The sequence below is a fragment of the Thermobia domestica genome, chromosome 3 (genome assembly GCF_964235325.1).
Source record: "Thermobia domestica chromosome 3, izTheDome1.hap1.1, whole genome shotgun sequence".
In the NCBI taxonomy this organism is placed as follows: Eukaryota; Metazoa; Arthropoda; class Insecta; order Zygentoma; family Lepismatidae; genus Thermobia; species Thermobia domestica.
The window spans coordinates 138,331,352-138,345,017 of record NC_137456.1 but is presented as its reverse complement, the minus strand read 5'-3'; the positions used below and the strand labels follow the sequence as shown (position 1 = coordinate 138,345,017).

At 34.2% G+C, this 13,666-nt stretch overlaps 1 protein-coding gene across 1 annotated transcript in view; it reads right to left on the bottom strand.

Moving 5' to 3' along the window:
• Positions 1 to 12,369, bottom strand: part of LOC145681960 (kynurenine--oxoglutarate transaminase 3-like) — a 33,674-nt gene extending 21,305 nt beyond the window's left edge. Inside the window, exon 1 of the mRNA XM_081753562.1 lies at positions 11,852 to 12,369. Within this exon, the coding sequence (XP_081609688.1) occupies positions 11,852 to 12,369 (518 nt within the window). The remainder of the gene's footprint in view (positions 1 to 11,851) is intronic.
• Between the last annotated feature and the right edge of the window lie 1,297 nt (positions 12,370 to 13,666).

The following is a 13,666-nucleotide window of genomic DNA, read 5'->3' as shown; positions in this document are numbered from 1 at the left end:
AGTTTACAGAAATGAAAATAAGCTTTTCATTGTTGCATTGTTATGTTCTCAATGATTTTGCATCGTATATATTGGTTTTAAAAAATATTAACACAGTATGTTAAACTTTCAGTTAAAGAGAATTTTCCAAGAATTGTGCTATATATTTTAAATTATGCTTTATGCTTTATTTTCTAAAATTATGCTTTAAAACTAGTTTCTTCTGAACTCTTAGACAATCACAATCATGCTCACGGTACCAACAATATGTGTAAATTGCTGTTATACTTTATATGTTTTTGAGTTGCTCTATTAATTGTGTTTGGGAGGATTTTGAGTTCTCACTTTAATGTTTGCAGATCACTCCATAATGCTGGGTTATAGGCTCGACAATGTTGTAAATTAAAAAAGTTTTTACTTTTTGGATGTAGAGTGGTGATTGATCTGATGATTTTGCAACATGATACAAAGCGGTTTTCCATATCAGTGATTGTCTATTAATAGTAGGGAGAAAAATGTCTCTTGATAGATATATTATCTTTAGAAAATTCGTTTTCTGCATCCAATGAAGGAAAAGATTTATCCAAAATGAATTTGTGATATTTCGATGGCGGATGTCTAGTTCGTTTCCACGAGGAACCCCTATATTCTATTTGTTTCCGGCTATGGAATTCGAGACCATTTTCTTTGCACATCTCCAAACATTCTTGATAAATTTGTTCGAATATTGTTCGTTGAGAGTCATGTTTACCAGACATCTTGGACAGCGTTTGAACTAGTGTATCTACAAGGATCAAACCTTCTGACATGTCTGCATCTACTTGAGATAAGGCGAAACTCAAAGTTATAGCATGGCACCAGTAATCTTAATTTTAGCAGCCCGAAAACATTATCTCGTGTACAGATCACACTAATTTTCCGGATGGAATGATGGAGGTAAATAAATATCAGAAGTTCCAGATTTGTTTTAATACCGCATGATAATATAATGTGTTGAAAACAGATTTTTTTTTAAAAAAAAAGGAATAAATGGATATGATAGTTTGTAAAAACAGTGATATGCCTTAAATGAATTATAAGAAAAAGCCTTGAAAAAGTAATCAAGAGGAACCATTAATATGTTTTTCCTTTGTTATAATAACCTGTCCTAAGGGACAACGGTGATAGAAACTTATGAGACTTTATAATTGCACAAAAAAAAATCCTAAAGCACTTAATTTGAAATTAAAGGTTGATAACATTTGGTAATATAATGGGGATTCAGGCTGGCACAGGGGTGTACTGACCCGTGCTTACGTTTTTCTTCTTATTGCGCAACAATTGCATTTTTGATACAGTCCCGCGACATGGCAGGCGTCGTGGAACTGTAGGCCCATGGTCGCCATTGTGGTATGTCCTCAAGACAGATAACGCATTCCAAGTCCGTTGAATAATAGGCTGGCATGATGGAAACCACATAATCACAACGCCCGGTCGGTTAACTGAGTATTACCGTGACGTAATAGATGGAGATTGCGTTTAACTTTATATATATATATATATATATATATATATATATATATATATATATATATTGATGCGAAAAAGTTAAACAACAGCAACAAGGAGTATATAATCAGTTATGTTGTATTTCAATATTCAATTTAACAAATAATTTTCTGAGCAATATTATTTCAATACGAATAAATCAATTCCTGAGATAGTAGGATTGTTTTAAACAAAATTGTGATAAATCAATAATCATACAAAGACAATATAGAGCATGAAAAGGTAATTATATACAAGATTTGTTAACAAATGAGCAGCAATGAAGAAAGGGTAAACCATGGGTTAAATTTAGTTTAGTTAGGTCATCTGTAGAATTATTAAGACTGGACAATAAAAGTTTGTCTTGTACCAGTAATCAATATAATCTTGGTTCATGAGTAGAATACCATGGACATCTAGTTGAATGAATTGTCTTCTAGCCTTGATATGTGATACGTGAATAAACACAGGTAAACTGAATCGCCTTAGTGGAAAATCATAAAATTCTTTTAATAAACATTATTATCGTAAAATTCATTAATTCTAATTCATCCATCACTCACATTTATATTTCATTTATAATAATAGCTTATTTTTATCATAAATATTCTTAAATCATTTTATATTCATAATAATCATTGTAGTACTGCGATTATTATTACCTATGTTACAAAATCAAATGTTCTTTCTTTCAGGCATGAGACGTTAGCAACCGGTATCCAGGTATTTTAGTGCAAAGCTTCTGTATTATAACTATATATCATGTTAATAAACGGCGCATGATATTACCATTTCATTGATTATTTGTGCAATCTTACACTCCTTAATATATGTATTTCTACAGACGTATTAAATGATGCATGACAACTAAACCTTTGATCGTGATTTGCTTGGTTGCAGGATTGAACAGTTCAGAAAATTGAATTTCATATTATAGATTTTGAACGTAGTATTAAAACAATAACATTCACACGAATTTTGAATTTAATATTTGTCCCTGGAGTTTCGAAGAAAAGGGGCAGAGCCCCTAAATGTATTACTTACAGGTTCATGTTATTCAGAAGATTAATTTTCAAAACTTCAGAAAATCCTGCCTACTGTCTTGTATCAGTGTAGTTAAGTCTATTATTTTCTTCTTTTTCTTATTTAGTTTCAAGAGATTCGGACCAAATTCCAAGTTATGGTTACACAGTCTCCTGGTGTAGATTAAGAATAACATCATCTTAAAGAACTAATGACAAATATAATAACTTAAACGAACAATGAGTAAGACATTAACACATTTATGTAGGTGCAGGATAGTAATGCGTTCACTAAATGGCGGAGAGTGAAAACGGAGGCAACAGAGACGTTCTTTTTTTTAACCTTGGACTTCGAGTGAGAGGTTACCATATACTCATGTGAGTTTCAATTGCTACCACTTGTAAAAGTTAGCTAAGAAAGACAGTCTGAGCATAGTTTTAGTTTTCTAGCGTAATTAGTTTTGTGACAAGTAACTCGTATATGCAAATATCATCGTTAATATTGTCTTGTATGTTAGAATTGTCTTTGTGTAAATAAAATTGTAATTAAGCATTTCGAGGTAAAACAGGTTCTTTTACTTAACTTCTACAGAGAAAAGATTAGAACTTACCTCTTATGCACAGATACGACAGCGTGGGATACTGTCGGTCAGTAAATAATATAATCTGAAGTCATCTACCATACGTAACTAAATACAATTGATTAATCATTTTTATTAATCAATAAGTAGTTGTTTGGTAGATAAACTCATAATAATAATAATAATAATAATAATAATAATAATAATAATAATAATAATAATAATAATAATAATAATAATAATAATAATAATAATAATACCAAATTATTTAATGGATGCTATGCATCTGTTCTGTCACCATAATTAATGGAAATCAATTACTTAGTGTACGAAGACTTTATCGTCCAACACAAGTGTAATGTTTTACTGCAGTGCATGTTATTTGTAAGTATGCATATCATATTTTAGTATGACTTTCAACATTGAAGCGAATGAGAATGCCGACTGATTTTCTATTTTTCTGGTTGTTTGTCAAAAACAAAGGAGATAACTAGATAATGGACAGAGGTTAAAATGAATGTCCAGGTGGCGAGGTCAATGCAAGCATCCCACAGATTTCCGTGAATTAGATCTTCCCGTACTACAAACTAAAACGAGTGGAGCTATTTTATTCGGAACGCAACGGTATTCTGCAGTTCGTAATTTTGTTGTCGAGAGATGTTTTGAAAGTAGTTTCACTTGTAGCCACTGGCAACTCACCGTTTGTCGACCTATAATAGTATCATCTGTGTGGGGGGGTACTAGGGGGCCAAGAATTTGAGCAAGGGGGCCTGGCCCTCTTGGCCCTCCCTTGGCTCCGCCACTGATGGTGTCCATGGTTCGATCCCAGCTTGTGCTAAGTGGGCTTTGTGGTGGAAAATCTCCGTGTAGTGGGTTTTCTCGGGGTTCTCCTGTTTCCTCCCACTTTCTTCATTCCACCATTTCATTCATTTCTCATAGTCACCATATCCCTTAGCCTCGGTGCAGAATCGAGGGACCTTAAACTGAATATTTCATTTTATTTCACCAAGCCCAAGGACACCGATACAAGAACAAGATAAAGATTGGATATGCAAGACGAAGTGCATAGTAATCTTGCTCTTGGCCTTGTTTTGGTGATCACCAAGTAGCGATGAGCGTATTTTCTTGCTTTCCGTATAGTATGAAAGACTATAATCAAAATCACACTTGGTCTTCATTTGTACCGATGAGGCGAGCATTCTTGGCTCTTGTATAGCATGAAAGATAACCAAGACTACGAAATGCAGGACCAAGACTTGACTGCAAGACAAAGGATAAGACGCAGTATTGATGACCAAGACCCAGGGAGCGAATTGTTTGAATTTTATTTGTTGGGCTGAAAGTGTATCTTCTTACGTGCAACTATATATACTGTAAAATACGTTTTAATTACCGAGAAAGAAAAATCAAAGTGGCACGGGTCCCGGAATCATAGGAACCTATTTTGGAATGAAAGTTGAAGGGTTGGAAAAAATCACAGTTGTTCTCCCGTTTCTTCAACCCTTATCATTGTAGTTAAACGATTTCCTTTTATCTCCGCCAAGATACTCTTGCTACTGCCTTCCGAGAAGACCCCCTGCCGTCCGAGCAGGTGAGAACACTGAACTCGTAGAAAAATTTCGTCACAGAACTAAAGCAAGAAAAAAAATTCTCCCACGTCGGACATTGGTATCAGTTATAAAAAGAAATAACTTAACCTCAAAGGTGCCAAATATTCATTAAGATGCATATAGAAATCCCCCGCTTGATCTAGCTAGTGGTTAACGTGTAAAACTTCAGTACACGTGTTCCGGGTTTAATTCCCAATGTGAGTGCATTTTGGCGTTCACCCAGTGTCGTGACCATAGTGCTCTCAAACGGGTCGGGTTACTGGTCGGGTCGGGTTGTCGGGTCAGGCTACTCGGGTCGGGTTGTCGGGCTGGGTCAGTCGGGTCAGCTCGGGTCGGGTTATTGGGTCAGGTCAATCAGATCGGATCACGGTTCGGGTCAGTCGGGTCGGGTCATCGGGTCGGGTCTGTCAATTCGGGTCACGGGTCGGGTCGGGTCAGTCTTCAACCCGGCCCGACCCGACCCGTTGAGAGCACTAAGGCTTACAGACACTTACCAGTCCGCTACACATATGAGGGAAGTAACGGAGGTATTATTTTTAATTCCCAAACTTTCCCTTCTTCCGATTACTTTTTCTTAATCAGGGCAAAGGTAGGCACGGGGGACCGCGTGGCTTCGTGCGTCCCCCTACCTTTTCAGATCCACTTTTATCCCTGGGTATAAATACTGACTGGACAAAACATGTGAGCCTGATTATGGTATTGCTACGTTTCTCACGAATACGGATTTGTTTCCTGCTGTCCGTCCGTACAGACATAATTAAGTTTTTGTTTATTAGTCCTACAATATGTACAGTGGAAAGATTTGTCAGCACACTTAGGAAGGTGAAGACAGCTTCGCTAGAATATGTGTAAAAATGAACTTATAGCTTGTGCATAGTAAGTACACAGAGAAAAGAAGCAGTTAATGAATCTGTGCAAGAAAGTGAAATTTGGACAGGAAAAGGTAAATCTTCGGCTTCTAATTCAAAGAAAACCGAAAATAATTTTTTAACAATGTTAAAAATCGAAAAATAGTTACGTTATCTGTTCATTCTCTTAATTGTACGATTCTCTCCGTTGTACTGATTATACAAAATAATGCATGTACGTTTCACTGCAGTCTTTATAACCTAACTTTCTGATTGTTCCTAGTACGTTTATGTCTGTGTATTTTGTATTGCATTTTATTGTAGTTATTTCATTAGCAACATTTATTTGTGATAAATTCATGTTCAACTTTTATTTATCTATTTGAGTAAAAAAAAACGACTATAAAGTAACTTCTGCCAGCGTAGTATTTAAAATGACAGTCCTATAAATAGAGTGCCTGCCAATTGCTTCTCCCTTGGAATCATTGATATGGACGCCCTTTGCTTGTAATGTTACATATCATGTACGTAAGACATCTACACAATACCAGTGCTGTTAATGCCATTCTTCACATTGATATTGGAGCATTATGAATCCTTTCTTTCTTTGCTTGTCTGAGTGTATGAAGGGCATACGTTAAGCAAATTGCTTCAATAGAGCTAGTGCAAGAAATTATTGGATTTCACTTGGTGTGCTTCTTAGTACATATTTCAGAAAGGTACGTCAGTTTCATCTGGCCCGCCCTCACGTCATAACATTAGGTGAGCCATGTCGTCAGATAGTATTGAAGTACTGACATTTCAGGCTTCTTTCATATTCATACACAAGACACGGCAGCACCAAAGAACTACATCAGCTCCAACTGGTGGTGGTCGAAACATGAAACGTGATTCAGTGACAGCCAGATGGCACTACCGTTTAAATTCTTTTTTTCTTTCTTTCTTTTTTTCTTTCTTTCTTTTTTTCTTTCTTCAAATCTTATCCAACACCTGGCCGCCTTCTTTCAATAGCTTTATTTTGGTAACAGTAGACGTATCAAAATTCAACCTCTTCTTTCCCCCCCTCTCACCATTTCCCTTTTAGAAATAGGGGGCGATATTGTTTGTATGCTGTTTTACGATGTCAGTTTTTCCATAGTGCCATCTTCCGGAGAAAACAAAAAATACATAAGAACATCTTCAGTTTCATTCGCTTAAAGGGAACACGGGAAAGGATTGTGTATTGACGAGAAGTCCAATATTGGCTCTTTCAGTTTTATAAAGAAAGAAGAGATATTAAAAGCAAAATACTATATAATATGATTGTATTTTTAGAAGTTTCTTCAGTAAATAAACTGATGTTGACATTTTGATAGGTTATTTTATTTTCTTTATCTGTCTTTTTGTCTTGAGTTAACGGATGCCATGGTGCTCAGGATATTGTACAAAATTTAATTTCTGTTTTCACTATAGTGACAGCTGTGCTCATCGTACAAAGATGAACTCGAAGTATATTGTCTATTACATATAGACTGTTAAATTTTATTAAGCAGAACTTTCCTATATGGTTTAATACATATTAGAAATTATAAAATCATTTACATTGGTAGTACGGGAATTGTAAATATTATAAAATAAAGCATACATATTAACTCTCCAATCGTTTAAGCTCACCTGGCATGTCGCCTAACACACAAATGTATAATGGGTTGGTTGATTAAAGAGTTAAGCATCTCTTTCAGCAGCGAGACTGCATAAGACATACACTTTCAGCTTAACTTGGAATTCGAACTTCATGACCTACAGGAATATAACTAAGCGCATGTACACTCATGTCCAAAATTATTGTCGCATGTCTATAAATATGTTGTTGTAGGAATATAATTTGATAACAAATTCGCTCGGTATTTCTTATAATGTTAGTATGTGTATAATCGGCAAAGACATGTATGTGGCAAATTTCATGTGAAAAGAGCAGTAAATAAGAACAATAAAACGAAAAGAAAACTTTCTTGTCCATTTAGCAACATTTTGCTTTACACGTTCTAATTTTCGTGTTTATAATTCTTTTCCTATGGAATTTAGCACAAATATACATTTACCGACTATACGCATAGTATCAGTATTAAACGTACCTTGCAAAATGATTATCAAATTATATTCTTACAAAAAATAGTTATAGATATACGACAATCATTTTGGACACGAGTGTACATACAGCATTGTGAGAAGGTGAGCAATTGACAGATACACTTCGTGAATGTGTACAAACAGGTGACAACACCACAGTCTTCCCATTTGCTATCAGTGTTTACAGAAAATTCGTAGCACCGGCCTCAAACATATTAAACAATTCTTTAGTATAATTTTTACTCGTAGGGGACTGATGAATGGGTCGTATTATATTATAACAACAAACTCCATATTTGTAAACATAATAGATACCGTGGCCGATTTCTCAAAATGATTAGTTTTGCTATAAGACGTAAAATACCGTGAAGTGGCAATATAAACTTGTAGAATAATTGTAGAAGTCATTTCTAAATACTACTGCTGATACCTCCAATTTGTCATTATTCAATGTTATATAGAATTGTAAAACATTTGATTTTGAAAAGTTGCACATTGTATTATAAGACTAGTAGCTTTGAGGAACATGCCCAAACGGCGTCAAGCACTTTATCGAATTATTGTGCTATTAGCTGTTAAAGCCACAGTTAAATCTGTTCAATTGAGTTCAAGCACTCAAGGTAATCATTTGTGTGCTTAAAAGACCGTAAAATGCGTTTCCAAATTAAAATGAAATAGAGGTTGTATATCTTTGTGTACCGGTAGCCAACGTTGAATTTAGACATATCATCAGGACCGCTCATAAACAGTGTTTCTTTCAAAAAAAAAATATTCCAGGGGCACACTTAGTATACGGGAGACATACTGCTGGCACTATTCTATTTATTATTATATTATTGACGTATTATTTTAGTCTCCTCTGGGGACACTCTCACAGCTCCGGGGGTTAGTGCTCCCTCGAAAACACGTTTGGAAGGAACACTGCTCATAAGACAGAAAGGGAAATTTTGACAAATATCGGAGGTCCAGACCTTTGGGATGACGGAATGATAAAAATCGTATTTTTTTTTCAAAATTTTTAATAATTTTTTCAGATAATAAATTAAATAAAATTACATTTAAATGTAAGGATTTAACGATAATTTTAACATCCTTTGATAACAAAAATAGTTTAATTCATTGATAATACAAAGTAAATTTGTATTGCTAATTGGCTATTGTCGAGTTCACATAGATTACTAAAATACACTGGTGGGCAGAGACGTACACAGGTTTGAGACCTGGGAGTCCGGGTCCCCCAGAATCACGACCTTCTGTAAATGTAGTCTAATTTTAGGGATGATTTTTACAAATTTATAATCCTCATGTTGAATTTGGACTCACCGAAAAGCTTTGTAGCCCCAAAATAATTTTTTCTGCGCACATTTCTACTGGGGACGATCTGTTCATACGCTTTCTAAAATAGGATAGAGTATACACGAATTGAGGCAATGAAGCCTATACCAAAAGAACTTCCACAAGGTATGAAAACTTTACAAAATATACAAAGCCAATGCAGTTTGTCTTATGATGGGATAGCAGAATTGAACGGGTTTTTAAAATTATATCTCCAGGTTTGAACGATTGAGTCACTTGAATGGTTGGATGGAAATTCTAGACCATATAAATATAAGGAGATGGATTTTGCAGCCAAAAGATAAGTCCTTTGATACTGAACTGAACAATGTTAAAGTTCTTAATTACCTTAAAGTTACCATAGATGATGATGTAAGAGTTGTATGGTTTAAATACTTACAGGCACTTACGAAGAGCTAAACTAAATCTAACATTGAGGTTAAGGCAGTTAAACAGAAGGATGATAAGGCAAAGGAAGATATTCTTCGGTAAATCTGATTGTGATAGCGGTTGGGCATCTTAAACATTTCTAGAAAAAAACTGAAGAAGAACAATTTAAAATATTGATTTCCGATGTAAACGTACATCGGATTCGGATTGTATCTCAGTCAGATGGATTCTCGGTGTGAAGAAATGAGAAATATTTGTGCAACGTTTGAAGCCATTCTTAGTATAAACACGGTTAGATGGCAGTGATACAATCAAAATAATTAATTATAACCTACACAGAGAAAAATCCGTTCTCCGGACAGCGGTATATTGTAGAAATATACGGTGCCTTCTTGCTTACTATAGAAATAAAGGCGGGGGATACGTCATCCGTGTGCTACATAGGTACTGCCCTTAGATGTTACATCATGCCATTGCAGGATGTCTGACATCTAACAGTTTTTCGTAAATAACATGCACATACTTATGTTACCTTCGTCGGCTATATGTTATATAATACGTGCATTTGTATGTGAGATTTTGACAGCCTACATTGTTTCATACAGAAAGTACGTATAGATGGAACACTTATACATAAATTATTATAAAACATGCGTTTTCAGTTATACGTCTGCTGTACGTTAAGTCCAAAAACTACAGGAATTAAGCATGTAACCTATCTTCTTAAGTAGGCCACCTACAATATTTTCTCAGTGCATATAACAGTGATGATCCTATGGCGAGGACCACCAAATTATATAACAATGATGATCCTGCGGCGCGGACAACCAAATTATATAACAGCATAACTTGTTATATACAGGTCCTCAGTCATATTTTTATCTATACTATATCACTAAATTCACTCAAAAACAATTAATGTTGCGTTCAGATTTCTTAGCTTTTATAGTGGCACACAATTATTGAAATAAAATACACTTTTAATTATTCATACATACTGTATATGACGCTTCGTGAACTATATAATCGTTTATTTATTTTTCGTCGTCATGACAACTTACAGACAAAACCTCATCAAATTAGAATATTAGAATCAATTTTGATTCTATTTTTTATCTTCTTCTTCTAACTAGTTAGTGCATATTTTAAACTTACACATTGCCCAGAAATATAATAAAAGATATTTAGAATTACTCTGAAAATACAAAGATATCGTTACATATGTCGCCTAGGAAAATATAGGACTTTCTTTCATTGAATTTACAAAATAAAAGAAAAGAATCCTGGACCGTTAAGTAATACATATTAATCACTCGAGTTTTCGAATGCACCTCTTATATATGAAAATTACAATTCATATAAATATACATATATCATATTTATTTTTTTAACAATATTATTATATTTATTTTAAATGTTATCATTGTCTTCATTTATTTATACGTTTCAAGGACGATAAGGCACATTCGAAATTTCATTTACAAGTTATTTAATTTTAAGTTCTTTTTCGGGTCCATTAAATGCTTGTTACAAGTTAATGATTATTTACTTGGGCATAATGAAGAGGGTTTTGAAAAAGGTATATTTATGATATTCAATGGTTGTTCTTTGAACGTAAAAGGATCGGATATAGGATATATTCAACAAATATAAATTAAAATTAAAATATTGACAATATTTAAAACATAACACAATAATTAACTTCTTATCAAGAACACAAATGTACAAATTGTTCCATCTGTTGATTCATTTAATTATCTTTATAAAATTCAAATAAGGTACGAATAACAAACAAAATCCTAATGATAATTCCATCAAAATAGAGCAAAAATCAATCGAGTACGGTTTTCTCGGACGCCACAACTTTAGTTACATGACCAATGGGTTCATTCAAGTTGCATTGAAAATCACAAATCGGAATACAGTAGTCTTGCACATTACTTACTTCTACAGTTCTTTGTTTCTTACTTTGAGAAATTTTGCCATCGATGAGATTTCTACGAAATCCAATTCGAACGAAATTAGATCTAATGTCTACATGCTTTTTAGGTGTACGTAATCGTACTACACTAGGATTAGGTTCAGTCACGCGATTGCTATTACTATTACTACTAAGGTTAAGTTCGGTTATCTTACCGGTAAAATTAGGTTCAGTTCTCATTCGTTTTACTAATGGTGAGATGTCGTGTCTGTGCCTATTCTTTCCACAATATTTACATTTTTGTGTCCTACCACGATTTCTGTTTCTTCTGTAATTAGGTTCGGTTACATTACCGGTACACGTGAATTTAACATCATCTTGTACATTGGAATCACACTTTAATCTCACATGAATGTATTGAATTTGGTTTCGATTAAGGTTAGTTTGGTTCAGGGTAGTACTGTATTGCACTATTGATGGATTTTCAAATGTTTGAAATGCCATATCTAGTTGATTGAAGTCAACGTACTGCATCGCACTCGGCAAAAGCACCACCGGACTGTTCACTACTATCATTTTGGTCTTTTCGTTGAATGAACAATTCAACAGCTCCAACTCAAACGACACATCACTACAAATATTGGTGGGAACACACGTTCTCCTTCTGAATCTCACAAATACTGGGATCAATTTTCTTCCTGCTATATGCACTAAGGTCGTGTACATATCATTAAACGGCTCTATTATCATTAATTCATCTTCAGGATTAATATCATGTTGAATATATCGTGAATACAAGCAGTGAATCGTGTTCAAGAGATTAAAATGATCATAACTTTTGGCACATTGATACATACCAAAATCTTCGTTACACACAGCATCAATAAAGCAATCAAAAACATTCAAATGAAGAGAGAAATTGGGATAATCTAAATTAACCAATACCGCGGTATGTTTTTGCGAACACTCAGCAAATTTCATCCACACATTTAAATCAATGATGTCATATTTCTTTGTTGATGCCAATTTAGGATCTGTATTCTCCATAGTTTCTGTGGAAAGTTCAGGTACACTGTGATCATTAACTATAAATTCTATCACTTCGATGGAATTTTGCATTTAAGTGAATCTATGTATAATTCGTTCCATTTTAAGATCACTTTGTTCAATTCGCAGAGTTGTCTGGTCAATTTTACTATTGAGTTGTGTCATCTGTTCAACAAGATCTTGCTTTAATTGTCCCATCTGTTGATCAGTTTTACTGTCAAGTTGGTTCATTCGTTGATCCAGTTGGTTCGCTCGTTGATCCATTCTGTCATCAAAATGTTGCTTTAATTGTTCCATCTGTTGGTTCATTTGATCACCAAAATCTTGCTTCAGTTATCCAATCTGCTGATTCATTTGATCACCAAAATCTTGCATCAGTTGTCCAATCTGCTGTTTAATTAGGTCAGCTAGGTCCATCTCCCAATTACCATTTGATTCTGTTGCATTTCCAACGTCAGTACGACTCATTTTGATAGTTCTGAAAATTTTGGTGCCACTCCTTAATAATGGATACTCCGTATTGATATTTCTTTTATCAAAACTAGGTAACCTTAAACTCAATCTGTACACTTAAATTTTATTGCTTAGGATATTGTCTACTGAACTTCATCCAAATCTTCTAAGGTCCTGGCGACAAACCACCAAATTATATAACAATGATGATCCTGGGGCGAGGACCACCAAATTATATAACAATGATGATCCTGGGTGGAACCACCAAATTATATAACAATGATGATCCTGCGGCGAGGACCACCAAATTATAAAATAGCATAACTTGTTATATACAGGTCCTCAGTCATATTTTATCTATATTATATCACTAAATTCACTCATAAACAATTAATGTTGCGTTCAGATTTCTTAGCTTTTATGGTAACACACAATTATTGAAATAAAATACACTTTTAATTATTTATACATACTCTATATGCCGCTTCGTGAACTATTATATCATTTATTTATTTTTCGTCGCATGACAACTTACAGACAAAACCTCATCAAATTAAAATATTACAATCAATTTTAATTCTATTTTTTTATTTTCTTCTTCTAACTATACATTGTTCAGCGTAAGCTCTAAACTCCGATAAACAAAATATTTGTATCCTTCCGCTTGTCACAAATACGATTGGCTAGTGATGTATCACTCCCACTCCCCACGGGGAGGAGCAAATTATACACGTGCATTTTGACAATACTGTCTAGTGTTGTCCAGATACTTACAACAGCAGCAGAAAAGAAAGAAAAGAAACTCGAAAGATTAAAAAAAAAGTATTTGAATTTCGCTCGTAAA